The sequence below is a fragment of the Spermophilus citellus genome (assembly GCF_964194105.1).
Source record: "Spermophilus citellus genome assembly, chromosome: 1".
Taxonomy (NCBI): Eukaryota; Metazoa; Chordata; class Mammalia; order Rodentia; family Sciuridae; genus Spermophilus; species Spermophilus citellus.
Window position 1 is genome coordinate 133,424,653 of NC_138182.1, and position 25,561 is coordinate 133,450,213.

Consider the following 25,561-nt stretch of genomic DNA (forward strand, 5'->3'; position numbering starts at 1 on the left):
CATCCTGGAAGATGAGGTGAGATTTGGGAGGCTGTGGAATTGACTGGGCATGCTCATTCCTGTCTGTCCCTTCCCCTCTCAGGCCTTCTGTGATGGAGGTACATCTGAGTCCCCAGTTACTCTCAGGGTCAGCACAAAAGGTCTTGGGCCAGAAGCTTCTCCTGTCTCCTCAGTTTTAATACCCAAACCGCAGGCCTCCCTGACTATGCCTGTTGCTCCACTACAGTAACAAAGTGTCAGGGCTGGGGGTGGATGGGGACAGGACAATCTGAGCCTTAGCCAAAACTTTGCCCACAGTCTATAATTTCTAAAGATTTGATGGCTGAATCTCCTTCCAGTTCTCCAAAAGTAACATCATGTACTATTTCCCAAACATAAGTAATTACTGTATCTACATCATGCTGGTTGCCATTTCTGCAGCCTTCTATTATTTCAATTTTAAAATAATCTCATCACTTTTTCACTCAATAAAATTTTAAGAGGGAAATTTTATGTCATCTGCACCATTGAAATACTGGTGCCACTTGCTCTAAAAAACGTTTTTCAGCAAAAGTAAATAAAAAGGAAACAAAACCATTTTTAAATTTGAACTCGGAGACCTTGAACTCTGAGGTCGCCTGTCTAAATTTTTGAGGCTGAGATTTGGTTATCTATTTACTTAAAAGAAAAAGAAAGAAAGCTAGAAGGAGAGAAGAGCAGGAGTTGGAGGGGTGTTTAGGTATCTATGAGCTGCAGGCTGCGGGTCCTTGGGCCCTCCTGGTTCTTCTTCTTTTCTCACTTGTAGTTCTCAAGAACAACTTCAGAGTGTGCTGGTAACACAGCATCCCGAGATAAGGAGGAACTGGCTACAACATCCTGGACTCTGTTCCAGTCCTTCCTAGAAACAGGATGTTCTTCAACACTGTAGCCCAGTTTGTCATGTGACCTGCACCCCCCCCCCCAAGGTATAGCACTCAGGGTGGGCTGCTTTGGAAGGATCTCTCTGCTACGTGCAGGTGGAGCATGCAGTTGGGTCTCCTGCCCTGACAGTTTCCTGAGCCTGAGCTCCTTGTGAATCCTAGACTTTGTTGCCTACCTGTAAGTAGCAAATCCACTTTCTGTAACTCGGGGCATACGTGAGTGTTCTATTGGAGTAAGGAATCAGTACAGGGTGACCCTGCATGAATGTGGGAAGTAGGGTGCTCTTATGGCTTGGATATGAGGTGTCCCCTGAAAGCTCATGTGTGAGACAATGCAAAAATGATCAGAGTTGAAACGATTAGCTTAAGAGACATGTAAACTAATAAGTACTAATCCAGTGATAAGGACTGTGTGGTACTGGAAGCAGGTAGGGTGTGGCTGGAGGAAGTGGGTCACTGGGGGTATGTCTTTGGGGTTTATATTCTGTCTCTCTTTCCCAAGGCCATGTCCTGAACTTCTTTCCTCTGCCATAATGTCCTGCCTCACCTTGGGCCCAGATGGAGCCAGCCATCTATAGCCTGAGACCCCTGAAACCATGAGCCCCAAATAAATTTTTCTTCCTCTACAATTGTTCATGTCAGGCTTTTTGGTCATAGCAATGAAAAAAACTGAGTAAAACGGGTTCTGAGGGGGAAGTGAGGACAGATTAACTTGAAAATTGTGTGTAATAGTAAAATACACGACATCATATTTGCCATTAGTTATATCTAGCACATTTATGATATTGTGCAATCATCACCATTTTCGAATTCCAGAACATTCTATCACCTCCAAAGGAAACCTTGTACTTTTAAACAGTCACTAGTTCTGGCAACCATGAATCTTTCTGTCTCTATCAATTTGCTCTGGACATGTCATATAAATGAGATCTTTCACAGTTTATATTTGCCTTTGTTCAAGATTCAACTATGTTGTGGCATGTATCAGTATTTTATTATGCTTTATGGCTGAACAATATTCCATTTATGGATGTACTGGATTTTGTTTAACTGTTTGTAGACTGACAGTCATTTTGAGTTGTTTCTACCTTTTAGGTCTTGGAAACACTGTGGCTATGAACCTTTGCATGCCAATTATTATTATCCAAGCCATAACAGGCCCCTAGTTTCCACATTCATGCCCCTGTACTGATTCCTAGATTGGACAGAACACTCTCATATACACTGAGTTATAGGAAGTGGGCTTATTACTTACAGATAGGCAATAAAGGGCACAGAAGTCCAGGATTCACACGGAGCTCAGGCTCAGGAAGCTGCCAGGGCAGGAGACCCAATTATTGTTTGAGTACATGTTTTCAGTTCTTTTCAGTATATACCTAGGACTGGGATTGTTGGGTCCAATGGTTATTATGAGTTTATATTATCAAGGAACTGCCAAAATTTTCCACAGTGGCTGCACCATTTTGCATATCCACTAGCAGTGCATAAGGGTTTCAATTTCTTTGTATTATTGCCACACTTGATTTTATTTTTAAAAATTATAACTATCCCCATGAGGAGGAGAAACTAACTTCTAACTCCTCTGATCTGCTCTCCACCTAGAAAACAGATGGATGTTCCTAAATTGTCCATATGTTCACATTTCCCACCTTTGTAACCCCAAGTTTTTAGGATAAAGACAAAAATACATCTATCTGCTTTTGCTGTGTATACAGGGCAGAAAGTGAGTGAGGGCTCAGAAGTTGTTTCCACCTAGAATTGTCATCTCCCTTTTCTGTTGAGTCCTCCCAATGAAAAACCATTACAATTTCTCCCTTCTCTGTTTCTTAGCTCAAAAAATTAGCTCTCTGTGTTTCTTAGCCTCAAATACAGGATTATCTCCTGATGTGTGTGTGTGTGTGTGTGTGTGTGTGTGTGTGTGTGTCTGTCTGCTGGGGATTAAACCCAGGGCCTTATTCATGCTAAGCACACTCTGTACCAATGAGTTACATCTCTAGCCCCTGAGTTTGCATTCTTTTTAAATTAAAAAGTTATTTATAGGGAAATAATAAAGCAGAACCATAAAATAATAATAATTATAATAATGTTATACTTTATCAAAATTAAATATGCCTATATTTCAAAAATACTATTAAAGAAATAAAAAAAACTAGGCAAAACTGGGAGAAAGTATTTTCAGAACACATATGGGTTAAAAGAATTGCACTTAATATAAAAAGCTCTTATAGCTAAATAAGAAAGTAGAAATATCCAATAAAAATGAGCAAAAGACTTGCCAGGTATGGGAGAATGTGACTGTAATCCCAGTAACTCAAAAGAATGGGGGCCAAAATATTCCCAACATGAAAGTAATTGGTTTAAGAGTAAGAAAGGAAGGTATCTCCTGAAAGGATGGTGGAGATTTTCTGATGGCTGCATAGCCATTCCTGAAGGACTAGCCCCTGCTTTTACCAGACAGTTCCATGGGGAACATATATTGGCACTTAGGACTGTTCTGAGTCAGCATTTCTATGTCCCCTAGATCACAAGTATCTCCTGGGTGATCAGTGAACAAAGTGAGGTTTGTGCCTACAACAATTCTTGCCAAGGGAAAAGGTTTCCACCAGGAATCCAAACTATAGGAGAAGCACCCTTTGAGGACTTGGAAGTAGACTTCACTGAACTACCATGCTCACAGGGCTATAAATATCTTTTGGTTTGTATGCTCTTACTCTGGCTGGGTAGAAGGCTTTTCAACCTGCCCTGAAAAGTCTAGGGAGGGAGCCAGGATGCTCCTCTGAGAAATTATTCCCAGATTTGATATCCCAGTAACTATTGACTCAGATAATGAATGGGCCAGCTTTTGTGGCAGAGGTTGTAAGGGTCCAGCGGAGTGTCAGAGAAAGAGACCACACAAGAGACTGGCTCCATGCAATTGGCAAAAGGGGATTTATTGGGGATCCATTCCAGCGCGCTGGGGCTCCGTGCTCACTCAAGAAGGGAGAGCAGCCCAGAGCCCAGAGCAGAGGTCAAGCAGAGCTTAAGTACACTTTTTGGAGAGGGCGGTGGGCTTTGCATACATCAGAACAAATCATCATGAGGCGCGGGAAAATTGAACAACAATTCTGATACATGATTAGTCCATTCATTGGCGGGAACAGTTTGGGCAGGGGTGATTGGTCACTTCTAAACGGGGTACACATTTAAACTGATTGGTTCTGGGGCCTATATGCTTACGTGCCATGCTACCTGGAGCCCTTAGCTATTAAACAACCAGGGAATCAATGGAGATATTTACTGGGCAGTTCCCGCATTGTCCTAACAACTTTACAGAGATTACAGGTTCCGGGGATAGCAGAGGAATTTAACAATAGACTTTTACCTTTTAGCCCAGGCCTTGTAATCTAGAAGCTTTACAATGCCCTAGTCTTTTACACTTTAACTCAGACTTTTGCAGCTTAGAATCAGCTTAGAAATTTTACCTTTACAAGGTGTGCTGACAGCCATTGCCAAGTAGGAATGACGCATCGAAATTTCCTTGCCAGCGTACCCCATGTTGCTTAGAGGAAGGACTTGTGGAAATGGACTTGCCTTGGACATTCGCAGTGACATTGCATGTATGTTTGAGAAAGGTGACCCTGCTCAAGGACCAGGGTGGATCCGGGTTTAGGGAGGATCCTACTGGATTAGGGCAGATCCAGGTTTAGGGAGTATCCCATCCTTGGGTTTAGGGCGGTTCCAGGTTTAAGGTGTACCCTGCCGGAATAGGGCGTATCCTGCTGATTAGAGCCTGGTGGAGTATGTGAATTTTGCAGGCAGAACCTGAATTTCCCCAGAACGTGTTTGTAGAGGGCCGGTGTGAGTTCGGGAATAAAGAATTGCTGTTTGAATCTACAAAGCTGTGAGTGGCTCGTGATCTTGTGCCCAGCCAGACTGCGGCAGAGGTGAAAGAATTATTGGCCAAGAGTTTAAATATCAGATGGAAATTACATACTGCCTATAAGGCCATAGAGTTCTGGTATAGTTGAAAGGATGAACAGGACTTTAAAGGCTCAATGGGGTAAGCTGTGTCAGGAGACTCATTACATTGGGGTGAACTTCTCCCTATTACACTGTTGAGGATTAGATCCACTTCCACTTAGGAGGACTGGATTCTCTCCTTATGAGATAATATATAGAAGGCCTCCCCCACTTATCATGGGAATACAGGGAGACTTAAGAGAAATAGGAGAATTAACCCTGAGATGACAACTTCAGGCCTTAGGGAAGACTTTAGAGGTTTTCAACCAACAGTTAGAGAAAGATTGCCAGTAAGTTTGACCACAGATGCACACTCCTTCAAGCCTGGAGATTCAGTCTGGGTCAAAGAATGGACTATGCAGCCCTGAAACCTGTTTTGAAGGGTCCTCTGTTATTTTTTCCACCCCAACTGCAGCAGCAATTTCAGAGATACGTCCTTGGGTTCATTACATCAGACTCAAGCCTGCAGCTGTGAACTGGGAGTGCTCTCCAGACGCTGCTAAGCCCATGAAGCCGACCATCCAAATAAGGAAGCACTGGAGAAGCTTGAGGATCAGAAGGACAACAGCCCTGCTCTAGTCACTCCCGAACCTTACTAGCCTCTAGCCTGTGCATGTCTGAAGCTTGAGGAAACTACAGCCCTGCTTCAGCCACTCAGGGGCTGGCTGATCAACGCACAGCATGCACAGTGGAAGATAGACTTACCACTAGGATAAATGGACTCTTTCAGCCTCTAAGATAGTTCTTATACTGTAATGCATTGATGCCTCTTACTTCTAGCTGTATATATAGTTCTCTGTTCCTTTTTTGCTATTGTTTTGATAACAGTAATTCCTACTGACTGGGCTCTGGTAACAAAACTTCATTTATACTTTTTTATCTTGCTTGTAGAGGTTTTCTAGGTTCATTTGGTATTATTAATATGGCTTGGTTAACTTACACTGTTTAATCTATGCTAATCAAAATATTGGTCTATCATTTAGTTTGGTTTCCTTTGATAATCTTAGGGGGCTCTGCCCTACTCCTGCCCCAACAGTGGAGATCATGATTATATCTATTATAATCAAGAGGTGGTAGAAAACATACATTTAGGACCTGTCCCACCAGAGAGATGCTCTAGGTGGATGACTGTCTCTGGAAAGGACAAAGAGTCTATATAGCTTGGATTGAATCCCAATATAAGGGGTGATATAACTTGCCAGGGAATTTCACTCTTACCAGTGGAATTTGGTATTGCTGGCCACTGGACTTTCAGCCTCTAAAATGGGAAAATTTTATAAAAAGTGATCCAAAACCAACTGCCCCAAGACCTACTATAAACCCTTGCCCTGATGCTAAAGTTTATGAGGGGATGAGTTCAAATCTCAACCTTCCTTCCTTGGGAAAAAAAAATCTCTTTCTGGACCTAGCAGAGAGAATTGCTAAAAACCTTGGAGTTCAAACTATTGGGTCTGTGGAGGGGCCCTCATGAGCGAAGAATGACCCTGGACTTGAATTTGTCTAGATGCTTATTCCCTACTAATGTGAAATAAGACCCACATGGAACTAAAAATTGAAAGGCCCCCAAGGCTGGGTCCTCACCTAAAAAGTATTTGGTAAAGAAGGTCTTTGCAGATTTGGACCCCACAACATCCAATGGGTAGGTAAAACCCCAAGTAATAGAATATCGTTTGGGAATGCTATCTGGTGACCAGAGAAACCTATGTGGTTTTGGGCAGATAACCCAGGCTGGCTGGGGATTTATGATTTTATATGCAGAGAGCCCTCTAAGAAAAAAAAAATTATTTTTAACCGTACCAGTTACCAAGAGATCTCCTTGTATGAGGATCTAGGGCCAAGGAAAGAGAGGTCCACTGGGAAAGGACTTGATCTAGGAGGTCACCAATTTGGGGGTGAAGGTGACTGGCCACCCCAGAGGATTATTGCCACTTATGGTCCCACTACCTGGGCACGAGATGGCAGTTGGGGATATAGAAGTCCTATTTACATGCCAAACAGAATTACTGACTTACAAGTTGTACTAGAAATTATTATTAATCAGACTACCACAGCCTTTGACCTCCTAGCCACACAGCAGACCCAGATGCAAGCAGCTATATCTATCAAAACCACTTGGCATTAGATTACCTACTGGCTGAGAAGGGAAGAATATGTGGAAAGTTCAATAGCTCAGACTGTTGCGTCCAAATGGATGACTATGGACAAGCATTAAAGACAGCCAAAAACATAAGAAAATCTGCACATGTGCCAGTTCAAAGCTAGCAGGGCATTAAAGCTTGGGATCCAAACTCCCTATTTGGAGGATGGTGTTTAACTCTTGGTGGATTAAAAAGCTTAAGTGGTATAGTGGGTATTCTGCTGTTAACCTGTTGATTGCTCCCATGTTTGGCTCCACTGTGTATTAAAACTCTTAGATCTACTATAGAAGCAGTTGTTGAAAGAAAGACAACAACTAAGCTTTTGGCATTATATAATGCTTTAAGCCAACAAGATGGTTAATGATGCTCTTTGATTTAAAAGATTAAATTTTGGGAAGCATCCTTAAAGGGAAGAATTGCTGTGGCACACCCTCTTCCAAAGAAAATCACAATTAAGCTTCTCCAGAGACTCTCTGCATAATTGTTCTTAGACCCTCAGCAAGGATCTTTGCAAAAGTTTTCAGGCAGGGGGTCTGTTTGCAGAAGCAGAGTACTTCCAGGGAGACTATCTCAAGGTCTTCACAGAGGTGTTTGCATTTCAAAAGACAGTAGTTAGATCCTAGGGAAAGGCTTTACAATCCAATAGATAAGAGTAAAAGGTGAATCAGGTCCTTGGAAATCAGCTGGGGGGTGGGGAGGGGGAGGAGAACTCTCCCTTTCCCAGGCACTGATTTTCACAGAGAGTGTCCTTGGGGTTATTTTTGTAAAACCTGGCCCGAGTTTATTGCCCAGAACAGTAGGGGAAAAAAAAAAGCCCTACTTTTATGTGGACTTCTGCAGATTGTGAGCCTCTGAGCCCCTCCGTCTACACATTGAATATAAAGTTCTAAAACTTTCTGAACTCGCGGTTCAGAGGGATTGATTGTTTGTGGTGAAAGCCCCCTACCCACTGGACTGTTGCAGCTAATAAACCTGCTTCCTGCCAATTCCTGAAGTCCAGCCTGTCTCTCCTACTTCACAGCCTCAAGGGAAACTCTACCACGCGGCCTGCGCAGTGGTTTCATTAATGAGGTTCTAGGCATAAAGTTAGTTAGAAGAGATCGAAATAAAACACACAGACAGTACCTTATTTATATTGCTAGGTCTGAGACGGCTCACCTCTCTGGTTCCCACCTCTAGCCGCCCAGCAGGGCAGCGAGGATTACTCAGGGCTAGCAGGAGAGAGAGAGAGTGAACACGCCGGGGAGTAGCCTTTTATTGGGGAACAAGAGATTCAGGGGAGAATTCCACCCAATGAAAGTTGAGGGGGGGCTGAACTCCAAGGTCAGGGTCAGTGATTGGGTCCCCGAGGTCAGTGGTCAGGCACACCCCCACACGGATGGGCTCTCTCATCAGGAAAGGGTCCGGAAAGCTTCGACACAGCCAAAGCGCCTCAGGCCCTTAACGGGAGTCACCCAATCACGTGTCAGAATGGCTTCCCACAGGAAACTGCTGTGGAGGATCCTCCAAAACTTAAAATAGAATTACCATATGATCCAGCAATTTCATTTCTAGGTGTGTATCAGAAAAAATTGACAGCAGGATCTCAAAGAGAGATTTAAATCCCCATGCTTATAGCAGAATTATTCATAGTAGCCAAAAAGTGGAAGTAACCCAACTGTCTATCAACAGAGGAATGGGGAAATAAAATGTGATATATATACACACAATGGAATATTATTCAGCCTTAAAAAGGAAGAGAAAAGTTTTTTTTTTTTTAAAAACCATCTTCACAGAGGCATTTGCATTTCAAAGGACAGTAGTTAGATCCTTGGGAAAATCCTTTACAATCCAATAGGTAAGAGTCAACATTGAATTAGGTCCTTGGAAACCAGCTGGGGGGGGTGGAGAGGGTAACTCTCCTTTTCCCAGGCACTGGGATGGGTATAAAGGCAAATTTTTATGTTATGAGTATCTTATCACAATTAAAAACATATTTGAGTAACCTGGAAAAAATTATCTGAGGAAAAAAAGCCAAGATTGAGAAAATGTATGGAATCAAAATAGAAAACTTTCTCTGCCCCTCCCTTTCCTGGAGTGTCATTCTTGATTCTGCTGGGAATCATATATATAAATATGCAGCTTTTAGTGTCCGCCACCTTTGGGAGATTTTCCCCATGTCAGTATGTATGGAGTGGCATCATTTTAAAAAACCATTGCGTAGTATTTCAAAACATCCAAGGCATAATTTAAGCATTTTTCTATTTATTGACAGTTTCATCATTTCTGATCTCCCTTGCTACAGACAATACTGCAATAAACATTCTTTCACTTCCTTATGTTCTTTTAGGAGCACTTATTTAAATATTTTAAAAAGATTTCCTCTTGACCTTCCAGGACCCAGGCTACCCTGCCCGTGTTTTTCCTTGCCCTCAGTGGCCGGCCAGCTAGGCTGCGCTCTTACACTCTCTCTTTTCCTTGCCTTCTGCTTTGTCTTTCTAATCCCTTCCACGTGAGGTGGGCTGCCTTTCTTCTACCTCCTCAGCTGACGGCTGCTGTCTCCCCTCTGCCTAGAAGCCCCCAATTAGTCAAGCCTTGTCTCATTCTTACAAAACGTGTCCCATTTCTTAATCTGGAGCTATTTGGATGTTCCCACCAAAATATCCCTAATGGCAATGAGAGTGAATGTATAACCTGGGATATCTGGGAAGCACATTGCAAATGGTTACAGGGAGAGGGAAATTTCTTTGAAGTCCCTTTTTGATCTAGAAATTCTTGTATTAAAAAAAAATGTTTTCAATCCTGTCCTGTTTGGTCAAGCTTGGGTTCCAGGTGATGTTCCAGGTTTGACCTATGGCTTGCAGGGTGTCCAGGTAGACAAATGCAATTTGAGTTTTATGTTCCCAACTGGACCTGAAACTCAGGAAAGGGATTCAGAGGGGAATTTGCCTTTCTGGCTCAGGGGAGTTGGGTAAATGCAGTGCCTTAGTGGTGGCTGCATTTTCTGTTGCTGAGTTGTCCAGCAGAGGGGAAGGGCTATTCTCTCTATGAGAATCAAAGCCTTGTATGGCACTATGTATGTGTGGGGCTCATGCCACGTTGATACCTGCTAAAATGTACATTAGTTTCCTAAAGATGTTCTAACAAATCACTACCAACTTCTTGGCCTAAAGCAACACACATTTGTGTGCCAGAAGCCTGCAATCTGTTTCAATGGGCTAAAGTCAGGATGGCCCCAGCTGTCTTTGGAGCCTTTAGTGGGGCAGTTTCCTTGCCCCTGCTGGGCACCCAAGGCTGCTTTCATCCTTTAGCTCTAGACCTTTCCCCACCTTCAAAATCAGCAGCTTGGCATCTTCAAAAGTTTCTTTTTGTCCTTCTTGATTCAGTTTTCATCCTGCCATTTCACTCCTTTTGTTCCCTTTTTATAAGGACACTTGTGATATCACACCTGCTGGGATAATCCAGGATAATCTCCCCATCTCAAGATGTTGAACTTGATCAAGTCTGCCAAGCCTCTTTTGTCTTACAAGGTAACACCCACAGGTTCTGGGGCATAGAATGTAGGCGGGGGTGTGTGTTTCTTCAGCCCACCACACACTGCAAAGCCCGAGAAGTGACAGCTCGCCTTGGTTGCTACTTACCAGCAATGACTTACACATTGCTGGGCACATGGTTCAGAGTCCCTAACAGTCAGTCATGAAATATGCAACATTTTTTTCTAGAAAAATCCCATATAACATTTTAAAGGAGTCCCTGATTCCTTGAAGTCAACACACAGACCCCTGGTTAAGCATCCTTACTGTAAAATTCCAGAATATTCAGCTGCCGCTGAAATTCCAGCGAGGGACCAGGGAAAACCCGGCTGAGTCGCCCAGGCTGAATTGCAAAGCAACTTCACTTCTTTACATTCACGTCGCTTAGTCGCTTTGGACAGCAGGTGGCGCCCGCGTCCGCCTCAGCGCCAAGCTGGTCGGATTCGCAGCACCTGCATTTGGGAAAGCGGCGTGGAGCGGTCTCGGTCACTGCAGTGTCTACAGAACTGTTTCTCAGTCTCTGCACGTACGGAAAAAGGATGCCCTGTTCAGGGGGCGAGAAGCAGCTCAGGAGGCTTCGCCTTCTTTGCGGTACGCAGCTGGAGACACCGCAGCGCCTGGTGCTGAGCCCGCAGCAGAAACCCGCGCACCTGGGCGCGCCCTGCGGCCTCGCCCGGGGCCTGGGAGCAGGGCTCTGGGCAATAGCAGAAAACTCAAAAACCCGAAGGAAATATTTATGAGTTTCCAAAGAGGGAAGATGAAACCTTTCCGATGACTTCCAAGCTATGAAAGCAATTGCGGTTTGGTTTCTGGAAACAGCTCCCCAGGGCCATCTCTTTATTCCTCAGGCGAGGCTGTGGCTCTTTCCTGGCCTTGGGCACGGGTGTGGATGTCCATCGACTTGGCCAGAGGAGAGGCTGAATTTCTCTGAAGCCGTTTTAGGCTCTCTGAAGCTTTTAAAGCAGAGGTTAGGTAAAAGTTAAAACCTGGAGACAGCATATGGGCTTGGGGAGAGAGGAGCACCCTTCCAATTTAGTGTTTGGCAAAGTCAGTCCCAGAAGACAGTAGGTGTTGTAAGCCACCCAGGGATGGAGGATAGATAGGGGGTCGTGAAAACTAGTCCTTTCCCATTGGCATGTGTGTTGGAGTACAATGCTTCTCAAAGTGTGGTTCATGGACCAATTGCAACATTTCCTAAAAATTCAGATTACTGGGTCTTCTATCTGCTAAAACAGATGGAAGGGGCTGAGGGTGGTGACAACCTCAATATTTTTAATAAGCTCCCTGAATGATCCTCCTATTCTCTGGGTTTGAGAACCACAGCCCCAGCTCTCAGTACCCCAAAGTGGCAGTTCAGATAAAATTCCTTCCACGCAGCTGCTTGGGAGGCTGAGGCAGGAAGATGGCACGGTCAAAGTCAACCTCAGCAACTTAGTGAGGCCCTAAGCAACTTAGACCCTATCTCAAAATAAAAAATAAAAAGTGCTGGGGATGTGGCTCCGTGGTTGACTGCCCCTGAGTTCAATCCCTGACAAAAAGAAAAAAGTTCGTTCCCAATTGACTCTAATCCTAGCAGCCAGGGGTGCAAATTAGGTCACCTAAACTGACTAATCAGTATTTCCTGTCTAGTAGTCCTCATCTGTTAAACCCCAGGTTCTCTTTAAAAGTCTTCCCCAATTGTTCTGTGAGCCCCTGCAGCTTCCTTTTCTCCCACTACCTCCCTAATAACTGCTTCCTGCAAGTTTCATTAGAAGTAACCATAAGAGTGGCTTCTGCCGCTCTTGTTCCTGGTGCATCTGTGAGCTCTCTTCTTCCTTCAAGGTTAGCCCCAGCCCTCCCAAAGCCTCAGAGACTCAAGGGCTAGATGGAATTATCTTCCCTTTGGGTCTCACTGTGTTCAAGTCCTGCTTTGTTCCAAGCAGAATCCTCTTGTTTCCAATGCAGGATTAGACTTTGTCACTAAGACCCAGAAGCAGCACTGTATCTACTTCAGTGATTCAAAGTCCTTTGAGGAGGGAGCCTTTCCCAAGATTGTACCCAGTACTTTCTCTGACCCACCAGTTAGCTGGAAACATCTCTCAAAACCGAAAACCAAAAACAATCACAAAAAGCCCTAGGACTCTTGATATTTCCTGTCTCCTTCAAGTAGATCATGCTGAGCTATTTCCAATACCATTGACCATTGGCCGATCATTTCTTATATTTCCAGTCCTTCTGTGGCCACATTGGATCATATATTCCTCACAGTGATTGTGTGAAGAAGATTCTACTATTGTGCCAGTTTTATCAATGAGGAAACCGAGGCACAGGGAGGCTAGAACTCTTTTCTGGGACCACACAGCTGGTGAGTAGCAGAACAGAAGTTTGGACTGAGCTCTGTCTGACCCCCAAGTCCCACTCCTTAGTGACCAGGCTGTCCTGCTACTTTCCCCTGATATCTTCTGGACATTGGAATCTATCAGTCACATAACAATCTAGTAAGAGGGAAAAAATTCCAGGTTGGGGCCAGGCAGTGTAGAGTCTTATTCAAGCCTTTTACTAGCTTGGTGACCTGGGAAAGAAATTTTCTACAGCCTCAGAGATTCTTGTACCTGCCCAGCCTATCAAAAGAAAATGGTGATAAGGCAGCACTGTGGACATGGAACTGCTTGGTTAAGTCCTCTGGACACCTACGCTGTTACCTCTCACTTTCTCTAGATCCTCCTTGTTCAGATCTTGATTTCTGGCCTGTCATCATGGCCTCGGACAAGCACCCCCCCCCCCCCCCAACTCCAGCCTGGAGTCCCTTCTCCTGTCACTCTCTTCTGCTACCCAGAAATCCCTGTGAAACACAATTTGGTTATCTTCCCTTTTCTATTTGCAGATCTTAGGCAGCTCCATGTACATTGATGTGGCTCCTAGGGAGGCCTTGACCTCCTCTGGCTTCCTTCCCCAGCTCCATTTCCCTCTGTTTCCTCTGCTTCTGTCTTTTGCCCACGTCTGCTCTGCCAAATCCTTCAGACCCTGCTGGGATGCCATCTCCTCCACAAGTCTTTTCTGATTCTGTGCAGATGGATACGAAACCTTGAATTCCCAAAGCCCTACTCCAATGGCACTTAGTGATAGCAATAGCTGTTCACTGACCAATTACCATGTGCCCGGCACTATGCTACGTATGTCACATGCCCTACCATAACTGATCTTCCTAACAACCCTCTAAGACGGGTATAACTACTCCTACTTCAGAGAGCAGGAAACTGACCCTCAGTTAGTCACTTGCCCCAAAAGACACAACTAGTTAATGGAAAAATCATGACTCTCACCCAGTTCTGACTCTGTGGTTCTAACGCTTAACCCGTGTTACATAAACTTTTTTTCTACTTTGTGCACAGTTTTTAAAAAGATGGTTTTTTTTTTGAGTGACAGTCTTATTTCTCCTTTTAGACTGAAACTGTCATGAGAGCAAAAACTAGCTTTTATTCTCCTTTGAAACAGTGGGATCACAAAGGAGATCAAGGTGATTGAAGATAGTTGTTGAATGAATGAAAGAACAAATGAGTGAGTGAGGCACTATACATGTGTCAGTGGCTTCTGGGTTTCAGGCAGCATTTGATGGGGTGACAGCTGCAGGTAACACTATAGGAGAGGACGGTCCCTAGGTTTCAGCACTTTTCTTTGGTTGCTGGCAGATTTGGATGCCTCTCTTGAAGACACAGTCTGAATGAGGCCATCAGCAGGGCCAATGCCGTTTGTCTTTGCTAATCCCAATGAGGTTTTCTTCCTCAAATAGCTTGCCTCTGAGGATTATGCATTGAGGAGAGAATAGGAAGTCAAGACCTGCAGAGTTTCATGGTTGTGTCTGGCCCAGGACAGACAGTAGCCTGGAGAGGGGCAGGGACTTAGAGGCCAAACCAGGACCAGAGGCTTGGCCTCATACTCCTACCTTTGCGGAGGGACGAGGGAGAGAGCACTGATCTGGAAACACCAGTGTGGTTCAGCAGCAAGGGCCCAGATGAAATTCTTCAGATGTCTTTCCTCCTCATCAGAACTGTCCTCCACCTCCACTAAGTTAGAGGGAAGACCCCCTGCATGTGTTCCTATAGCACTCTGTGTAATCACTGTTTCCACACTCATGGCAGGAAACTACACGCGCATTCATTTGAAAATATTTATTGAGTACCTACTATGTGTCAGGGACTGCTTTAAGTGCTGAGAATAAAACTGAGCAGAACGAGCAGAAATCTCTACCCTCAGGGAACGCACATTTCCAGCATGTGTGGGGGGATAGACTACACACGTAAATATCTTCAAGAGGGTATGCTAGGTGGTGATTAGTTCTATGGAGAAAAGGAAAGTGGAGAGGGCGGTAGGGAGTGCTGGGTGGCATGGGGAATGGGGAAGTCAAGCCAGGTGATCTCTGAGACGGTGACACTTGAGGAGAGAGGTGAAAGATGTGAGGGAGAAAGGGGCTCTAGGCAGATGGAACAGCAAGCCCAAAGGCCCCGAGGGGGGAGCCAGACTATCCCCCATTTGAAGAAAAGCAAACAGGCCAGTGTGTCTGGTGAGGTCAGAGAGGGACTGGGAACCAATTACACCTGTGTCCCCTTCCACCCACACTTTAGTGAACTAACTGGTGGTGATGGTGGTGGTGGTGGGCCTCAGACTCCAGCCAAACCAGCTGGAAGTAAGTGCCCACTGGGAAGTCAGACAAAAAGTGTCAAATTCCTGGCTTTTAAATTTCAAAGGATAGGTCCGGGGAAACTGGGAAGATGCAAATTCTTCCAAATCCAAGGGGACTTGGGGCAAGTCCCCTTCCAAGAGCCCAGAGCACTCCACCATCCCCTCCCATCCCCTCCAAAGGGAGGTGGAACTTGATGGTCTGGACAAGGGAAGGGTGGCAGACCACCCTAGTCCTTGTCCCTCTTGAATTGGATAACTCGACCTTCTTACCTCTCTGTGAGAGTGGGTTCCGGGAGGGCTGGGTCTGGTCTCCATTGAAGTTGTATTTGCAGGGCTAACAGGGGTCCAGATTCATGGCCTTTGTGTGTTCTCTCTGGATGGGACTACTATATATTGCCGGAAGGCAGTTGTGGCAAAACAGAAATTGGGACCAAGGGGATCTAGCAAAACTATTGTCCACAGACCCATGAGAGGGCCCGCGTGCAGCTTTACTGTATGATCGTCCAAAACCCAGAATCCATTCTGACCTGAAGGGGAAGGAAGGAAACAGAAACCCCAAAGCCCGGCTTGTCACAAAGTACTCAAAGGCGCACAGGAGAAATGATCTTTAATGTCTGACTTTGTTTCCAACCCCATCAAAGTGCCATCATTCAGTGAAGAACAAGGAGGGGCTTAAGAGGTACGAAGTCACGAGACAAACAGCACCCCGGCTGGCTATCTCCGGGGCGCACACCCGCTCTGCCCGCGAGGGCGGCCCCCAACACACGCACACATGCAGACCACACGTACACCGCACAGACACACGCACGTGTACCCACAGTTAAATACATGAAGAGAGAGACTCGTTTATATATATACAGAGAGAAGAGAGAGAGAGAGAGAGAGAGAGAGAGAGAGAGAGAGAGAGAGAGAGAGAGAGAGAGAGAGAGAGAGGTAAATCCCGGCCGGCGTCGGGTCCCCCAGGCTCTCAGCATGCTCGGCCCAGCTCGTGGCGCTGTACCTGGCACCCATGCCCCTGCCAGAAAAGCAGCTGCCCCTCTCCCGCCCCCCTCCCCCGCTCCCTCGGGCCCTGTCCCCCGGCGCTGACACTCCCCTCCCGCCCTCCGCCCGCCCTCCCCCCACGGTGGCTCCTCCCCGGGAAAGGAAGCTGTGCCGGGGCCTAGAACTGCCCGGGCGCCAGGGGCATGTTGCTTTTGAAGCCCGGCTGCCCGTTGGCCACGTCGGCCTCGGCCTCGCAGCCCCCGATGGCGTCCCCGTCGGTCCCGGGGCTCTCGGGCTCCGCCAGCAGCTTGAAGGTGAAGAGCGGGCCCGAGTCTTGGCGGCCGCGGCGGCCGGGCGGCTCGGGCAGGCTCAGGAGGGCGCCGGGCGCCTTCCACTCGGGGAAGGCGTACAGCTCGACGGCCGGTGGCGCGCCGCGGCCCAGGTAGCCCGGGCTCGGCGACGCCGAGGGTAGGGTCCGCTGGCTGCCGCTCAGGCAGCTGCCGCTGTCGTCCAGCGAGTCCTTGCGCGACTGCGAGCGCTCCAGCGAGCCGCCGCGCGTCCACGGCCGGTAGGTGTAGGCGCAGCCGCCCAGACGGCGACGGCGACGACGGCGGCGGCGGCCGCGGCACTGGCACCCGAGGATGCGCACGAAGGCGCGCTTGAACTCCTTGCTGGAGCACGGGTAGATGATGGGGTTGAGGCAGCTGTTGAAGTAGCCCAGCCAGAACACCACTTTGAACACGGCGTCGGGGGGCTTCAGGGTGGAGAACAGGGAGCCTGCAGCGGGAAGGGGTGGGGAGGGCGCGGGCAGAAACAGACAGCAGCTGGTCAGTATTCAGCTCTCTCCTCCTACCTCCCCCTAAGCAGTGCCAGCCCGCGCCTTTCCTGTTCCCCGCAGTTTCCCCAAGCCACTGACGCCTTTCCTTTCAAAATGAAAGAATCCCATGTTCCTTCATAGGGACAACCTCAAGTCATTTCCCTTCTGTCCTGAAACCTTTCCCGATTGAGTGAAGCAGCTTCTGAGCTCCGTTATATGTAGATTTACACATAGGATGTCTATGTATCCTATATTAACATATAGGATGGCAGTACCCCACTCTACCCACGTGACAACAGTCCCCATCATTGCAAATGTCTTTGGGGGACAGGCTCTGTGGCAGGCACTCTACCTATAAATATATGCTGATTTGTTTCCATGGCAGGTAAGAGATGTGCGGAAAGACCTAAATCCAAAAGGCAGACTTTTAAAGGTAAAAAATAAAGGCAACCTAAAGGACTATCTTTTTGATCTTGGGGGTGAAGAAAAATGACTTAGCACTTCAAAAGGATAAACCACGAGGCAAGAATGGGAAGAAATTATTTACTATATCTCAAAAAGTTAAAGGATTGATATTTAGAAGATAAGGAACTCCTTATATAAACAAGAAAGAGCATTCCCAGGAGAAACATGGGCAAAGAAAATGAACAGGCAATTTATGTAATAGGAAGCCCAAAGGCTAATGAGCATATGACAAGATGCACAAAATATTAGGCAGTCAAATAAATTACAATGAAAACCACAAAGAGATGTAACATATCTGTTAGGCTGGCACACATTAGGAAACTGGTTAGGCAGAGGTGCAGGGACATGGGTAGCTTTCTGCATGGCTGAGGCTCAGATATTTTGGAGAAGACCTTGGCTCCACTTGGTCCAATTAAGTGTACACATTGTGACCCAGCTCTTCTGCTCTAGGCTACAGATCTCAATGTATTTTCACAAAGTCTATAAGGGGACATGTATAAGAATGCTCAAGGTAGTGTAGTTTGTGGTGACAGGGAGTTGGAGAAAACCTGGGTGTCCCTCCATGGGAAAGACAGAATGAGGTAGATGCACTCATGGAGATTATCTAGTACTTAGAGACCCAGGATGACATGTCCACACAGTGATATTGAAGGATCTTAAGTACATCATTCCTTATGAAAAAAAAGGAGAAAATAGAATGAGATTTATGACATAATATCACTTAAGTAATTCACCACACAACCATAAGCATTTTGTAGAAACACTCTCAAATTAAAATGACATGTTAAACACAGAATTTTTTCCCAAGGGTAAAGGCAGATGGACATGGGAATGGAGAATGGGAATAAAAGGAAATAAATCATTAAAATAAGAGAGAGAGTCTGCCATAGACTGATGAGGATGAGATGTTATGAATCCCGAAACATGATTAACTCATTTCTCTGAATTTGAGATCCAAAAACATTCTATGACAATATCAAATTAAAAACCATTTCCATTTTAAGTATAAGGCAAACAAGACTTGGAGAGGGTAAGTGGCTTGCCCCAGGTCACACAGAATGTTTGCAATATAGCTAAAATTTAAACTATTTGAATACAAAATATGTTTTTGAAATAAAAAGATGCTATCAGTAATACCTTTTTTGGAAAAGATGGGAAAATGCAAAAAAAGCCAAAAGGAAGAAAAATATTTTTAAAAAGCAAGCATAACCCTGCAATGCAGAAAAATCACATTTTGGCACATAAACTTTCAGGTTTTTTTTCTGTTGCATATATACATTTGCATATTAAAAATGGGATTGCACTTTGCAGAATATTTTGTATCTTTAAGCCACATCTGAACCCTGTCACCCAGCCTGTGGTGTAAAAACTTTTATTTTCCTCTGTCAGACTGTGAGTTTCCCAAGGACCTGATCTGTGGGATCATCTTTGAGTTTATTTATTGAATGAAGATTGAGCATACCTAGATATCTGAATGGGGGTGGTTAGCACTTGTCAAGACCAACCATTTTGCATATGGAGACAATGAAGATCTGAGAGTAGCTGAAAATTCCACAGGTGATGGCATGAAAGAATTCCTATCTTTGATTTTGGGTTATGCTTGCATTTCCCTCTTGGAGCACTTCACCTTCTTGATTGTATGAGGTTTGGCTATTTTACAGGGAACCCAAGTCTTCTCTGCTTAGCAACCCAGTGGTGGTAGCTGGTGGGAGATGACTGGGCTTCTGGTGCAGGAATGAGGTAGTCAGGGATTTAATCTGGGAACAGGAGTCACCCATACCTGAAGTGTAAATGCTAACTCCAAGTGCTGGCCTCTTTTCTCAATTCAGAGAGGTTTGCTGTGGTGAGGCAGATGGCAATGGTCTGATTTGGTCTGATTTGTGACAAGGGCCAGGTCGTTAGGTTTGTGTCCCACCACTGAAGAGAGTCCTTTGAATTAAGGCACCACACAGAAGGCCCCACCCGAGATGCAGCTATGGCGTGTGAACACCTAGAATCCCACCATGGGAGTGGGTTGTCTTTGTCCATGGTGATGAGCTTGTTTGCATCACTGCATCTGAAGGGCCTAAGAAACTAGACTTGACAAAGTGGGAAACAGGAGAGACCGAGGTAAGGCTAGGGAGCCTTGTGCATTACCCCGGGAGGGTAAATGTTAATGAGCCTGTGTACAGGTGGCACGTCCCCTTGTGTGGGGACATATGGGATGGCAGCTGAGAGTGAAAAGACAGTTGTGGCCAAAGGTGGGGAGGGCCCAGAGCAGGGAAGCCATGTTTACTGAGAGCAATAACTTTCCTTGGTGCCAACCCTGTTGAAGATGGTGGTGAACAGGGAATAAATGAAATAGTGGGGACCCATCCCGAGGGGTCAACTCTTATGAAGAATGTATAAATAGCAGTAATGCTAATAGCCGCCATTCGTGCTGCGTGTGTGCTCCACAGGAAATGTGCTAAACTTTTCACACTGTTAGCCCGTTTAATAATCTTAGGAGTGGGAAGTCAGTCTTGAGGAAGGTGCTATTGGGTCCTATTTTTTTGGCACCAGGACACCAGCATATGATGGTGGTAGCTATTTAAATTTTTATACACTCATCCATTTTTTTTTCATTCATTAATTCTTTCCAGAATCACTGAGCTCCTGGCAAGTGCCAGGCACTGACAAGCTGGGGATATACAGAGCTGAGTTTGGGATGTGGCATCTGCCCTGCGGTAGCTAACGGGCCATTGCAACAGAGTACACGTGGCCTTAGGATATGGGCATAAATGTCATTGTGTCCCCCTGGGCAGCATGGCATATCTTTTCAGATTCTTCTTTACCTTCTTTATTACTGGAGGCACCTTGCCACGAGCAAAGGCAGGTTGGATCTTTGCCTTTATTTCTTATCAAATATCCTTCCAGGACCATAGCCCTGAAAAGTATTGAGCCTAAGTAAGGGAGTGCAGATGACCTTTCTCATGAGCATTTACAGCACATTTCGGGTTTGGACACCTTAAGCTGTTTACCCCTTAGAAGAAGCCGTTTCTTTTGGTCCTCAATTTAGGCAGTGTGGGCAAGTGGTTGGAGCACAGGGTTTTGGTTGACATGAACCTATGTTATTAAATTTTTTTAAATAGAGAGTGAGAGAGGAGAGAGAGAATTTTTTCAGTTCTCGGCGGACACAACATCTTTGTTGGTATGTGGTGCTGAGGATCGAACCCGGGCCGCACGCATGCCAGGCGAGCACGCTACCGCTTGAGCCACATCCCCAGCCCGAACCTATGTTATTAAATGTCCTCTTTAGGAATTTGCTGTTTGCTTTTAGAAATGTTAATTAGTTAATTAGCTTTCTCAACCTCAAGTTTCTTATGTGCAAAATGGGGAACATATCTGTGTTATAAAATGCTTATGAATACATGAAAATATCCATGTAAAATACTTTTTTTGATACCGGGGATTGAACTCAGGGGTACTTAACCATTGAGCCACATTCCCCAGCCCTATTTTGTATTTCATTTAGAGACAGTATCTCACTTAGTTGCTTAGCGCCTCACAGTTGCTGAGGTTGGCTTTGAAGTCATGATTCTCCTGTCTCAGTCTCCCAAGCCACTGGGATTATAGGCATGTGCCACCGCGTCTGGCCATGTAAAATGCTTTGACACGTGGCCTGATAACTTGAAAATAATAATAAATGGTGACCACTTTGAAGTATGTAGTTTTCTGTCTACATGTTCAGGAGATTGGTTCTAAGACCTCCTGTAGATATCAAAATCTGCAAATGCTCAAATTCCTAGTATGAAATGGCATAATATTTGCTTATAAACTATATACATCCTCCTTTATACTTTGAATAATCTCCAGATTATTTATAATACCACAAAGGATGCCAACACTATTTAAATAGCAGTGCACTCTCTTTCTCTCTTTTTCTTTTCTTTCCTCCCTGCCGTCCTTCCTTCCTTCCTTCCTTTCAGTGATTGAACCCAGGGGTTTTTAACAACTGAGCCACATCTCCAAAATCTTTTTATATTTTATTTTGAGACAAGGCCTCGCTTAGTTGCTAAGGCTGGTGTAGAACTTGCCATCCTCCTGCTTCAGTCTCCCGAGTCACTGGGATTACAGGTCTGCCACCATGCCTGCCTATACTGTAGTCTTTAGAGAATAATGATAAGTAAAAAAAAAAAAATCTGGACTTGTGTAATACAGATGCAATTTTCCCCCTGAATATTTTCAATCCAGGGTTAGCTGGCTTGGATTCAGATCCCTCAGATACAGAGGCTGCACTGTGCTTCACAGCTAGCTCAGTCAACTTCCACAGGAACACTGTCCCATCAGCCCCATCCACATCAGATGGAGTTCTTTCTTCTGCACCCCATATAAAATGTACAAGCAGATCACCCTGTTCTCTTGTTTGCTTGTTGCTATGTTAAGCCATTCCTGGGCTGCTGAGTCCTTGTTCACCACCCAGGTTGTAAATTCCTTCTGGTCAGGAGACATATTTTCATTTATTTTCTTTTCCCCTCCAGATCTGTATATTTTTATTACAAAAATGATACATGCTGTGTTAAAAAATTACATGTTACAAAAAAATCTATATTGAGTGAAAATTCTTTCTCCATTCAAGCACCAGGGACCAGAGTTAACAGCTTTGTTTTTATTCTTTCTAGATTAAAAAAAAAAATGGAGTCATATTTGCAATACCTTTCCCTAAATTGCTTTCTTTGCTTAGAGTGTTTGTATTTTCCCAGGTCAGGATATATTATGCTATTTCACCCCCCACCCTTGTCCCTGCAATACTGTGTATTTAGTAGTTTATTTAACACCTTCTCCAATGCTAGTCAAAGAGGTGATTGATTTCCAATTTTTGACTGTTACAAACTGCAGCAATAGAAAGCCTTGAGCAATTCACATTCTGCATGTTTGAACATTTCTGTAGAGTAAATTCCCACATGAGGAATCACTGGGTCAGCCCCCCATTTATACACTGACAGCTAACTAAATTGCCTTCCGAACTGGTAGCACCAATTCACCCTCATGCCGAGCAGCCTGACATTCTCCCTACCTCCCCACCTCCTCAGTTTCCTTTAGCCTTTTTTTCAACCCTGGAATGTAGGTAGGTGAACAAGGGCTTGCCTTCTTGTCTCATTTGCATTCAATTATTTTCTTTTCCTGCAGACCCCCAGCATGGCACCTCCTGACCCCTGAACAAGCCCTCAGTGACTTCTGACAAGGAGTCCCCTTTCTTGTTGGAATGGCACTTTTTGGATAGAATCTTGGCTGTCTCACCATATGACTGGCAATTTTCGTATTGTCCTTGATTCTTGGGTTCTCATCAGAAAAATGGGGCTTATAATGTTAGTGACCTTTTGGAGTTGTTTCCCCCTCCCTCTTTCAAGTTTCGGTTTGCTAAGCACCCATCACTCCACCACCTGGACTAATTATTTTTCTTTCTTTTTTTTAATTTTATTTTTTTATTGGTTGTTCACAACATTACAAAGCTCTTCTAATTATTTTTTTAATTAAAAAAATTTTTTTAGTTGTCAATAGATCTTTATTTTATTTATTTATATGTGGTGCTGAGAATCGAACCCTCCTGAAGTTGTTTCAAAGCATGTCAAGTCCTTTGGGGCACCCTGAACACTACTAGCTGCCTGCCACCCAGTCAACTCCACATCCACAGTAACTCACCACATAATAATGATGAAACCTCTAGATTACTAACTGGGCTAGAAATTTCACTTTAGAAAACCTGTGTTTGGTAACTTGCTTTCCTGTTCTGGACCTCAGATTTCCTCCTTCAGTTTCCTTCTTTAATTTAGTGGTTTGAACGGGGTCCTTTCCAGTCTTGAAATTCAGAGTCTGCATGAACCAGCGGCGCCCAGAGCCCTTCCTATTCCTGCCAGGGTGCTCCTGTTTCCCCAGATCCACCGCAAAGGGGCAGTGTGGGTCAGGGACTGGATGACCAGGCCACCAGCGTTTTCCCCTCCCTCTTCCCTCTCCTCCCAGCAACTCACTAGCTACTAGGATTAGAGGACTTGTTTGCTATGCCAGCCTCTCCTGATGGGAGCCAAGAGCTGAAGTTAATTAGGAAAGGTGCTAAGCCTCTTTGGCATGAAAGAGTGACAGGGATCTCTTTCTCTGGGCGCCCAAACAGACTTTTTACTGGGCATGAAGCTGCCAGGAGAGGGGAGTCAATACAACAGGAAATATAGGTTCCTGGAAGGCTGGCTCTCCGTGCTGGAAGTCAGGCTGTGCTGGGTTCTTTGACAATGTCACCAGCTTGCTTGGCATGTCCCTGAACCTGGCTCTACTTTTCTCGCTCATGACATAATCCTGATGATTACCTGCCAGGCTGGGCGAGCCTTCTTCTTTTACTGGGGCTTGGTGAAGGTGAGTAACTCGCACAGTCACTCCATGGTACATAGCAGAGTCACTAGGACATGTTCAAGTGGCCACTCATCTTATCAACCAATGTTTATGGATCGAGGTAGCGGGTTTAGTGTTCAGATGCCACAGGTCGGTAGATCTGGGTTCAAGTTCTAGCCCTGGCATTTCCTGCAGTGTGACCTTGGAGATGAACCTGGTGATAGCTCTCCTCTGTGTGGATGAGGTGAGCGTAGGCTTGGCAAAGGCCTGGCACACTGAAAACACTCAGTAAATGGATCTGTTAGGACTGCTTCAAATGTGCTGCTTCAGGGCTGCCCACCGGCTGTTGACACCAGAGTGGCTGCCGAAGAGGGGAGGAAGGCAGAGAAGAGGATGATGAGGTTTTCTGTGCTCACCAGGCATTGGGGCTCTCGCCCTAGGGCTCTTTCCCACACAGATCCAGAGCCTGCTAAAATTGAGTGGAAACATTCATGCATTTTTCTAGCAGGAGGGCCCATAGGGTCATTATGGTCTTAAAGGGGTCAGTAACCATTATGGTCTTAAAGTAACTCCCCTGGGAGGGCTATGACTCACCTACCTCAAGTCTAGGTTTGCTAAGTATCTATCACTCTGCCACCTGGACTTCCTTTTTTTTTTTTTTTTTTTTTTTTTTTTTTAGTTGTTGGTGGACTTTTATTTTTCTTATTTATATGTGGTGCTCAGAATCGAACCTAGTGCCTCACCATGCTAGGCAAGTGCTCTGCCACTGAGCCATGACCCCAGCCCTGGACTACCTTTTATTTACGTTTTTCTTTTCTTCTTTCTTTTTAAAAATACTTTTGATTGGTACCTTACAGTTGTGCATAATGGTGGGATTTGTGGTTACGAATTTGTACATGCACACCACATAACAATGTAATTTCCCTGGTGCATTCGAGCTTTTCTCTAAACCAATTCACTTTTGGTATCTACACTAAATTCTTTTGAAGGAGGCTTTCTATCACTGTTTTAAAACCTGCATCGTTTGTCACAAATGAAAAGTCCTGGTAGAGAAAAATAAGATGAAAACAAAATCAATTTCAGTACTTTCTGAATTGCTCCAGGAGGAATTGAGAGGAGTTGAAGACATTTGGGCCCTAGAGCGGGAAGTTTTCCTCTTTGTGGATTCTAAAGGATGGAAACATACGTGAACAGATAATCACTTTCTCACTGGAGAGCCGACAGCACATAGTAGGTGCTAAGTAAATATCTGCTCATGACTGAATGATGGAACATGGGACTCAGAGTTTCTTGTACCATCTCTAGCTGTCATTTCAAGCTATCTTGTACACCATCCAAATCCATCGTGAACTTGACCTGCAGGTGAGGTGCATCCCTGGGTGGTCGTGGTCCCAAGGCCCCACTCTGGCACCCCCTGCCTGGCAACCTCTAACTTAGGATTATTAAGCAGATCTAAAGAGAAGACACTTCTGGAAGGGCTTAGAGAGGGTGAAAGCTCTCTACCTACGTGAGGCATTCGCATTATTTTACCCTATTTATGATGGGTGCAGGGAGCAGGAGATGGAGTTTGTGGAGAAGGGACTTTTGAGTGGCTAAGGGTGATTTAGAGGGATTATGAAGTGTGAGATTCAAAGGCTAACGCTGGGCAGCACCTGCACAGGGAGAAGCAGTTATTGGCAGGACATGGTTCTAGCAGGTCACCTTTAAGGGGCCATCTCACAAATCTGAACAGTAAACAGTGAGCAGTGAAGG

At 45.2% G+C, this 25,561-nt stretch overlaps 1 protein-coding gene across 1 annotated transcript in view; it reads right to left on the reverse strand.

Annotated features, from left to right (window-relative positions):
• Positions 1-15,797: 15,797 nt before the first annotated feature.
• ADRA1B (adrenoceptor alpha 1B) overlaps positions 15,798-25,561 on the reverse strand; it is a 51,132-nt gene continuing 41,368 nt past the window's right edge. Inside the window, exon 2 of the mRNA XM_081303266.1 lies at positions 15,798-16,965. Within this exon, the coding sequence (XP_081159392.1) occupies positions 16,367-16,965 (599 nt within the window). The 3' untranslated portion in view covers positions 15,798-16,366. The remainder of the gene's footprint in view (positions 16,966-25,561) is intronic.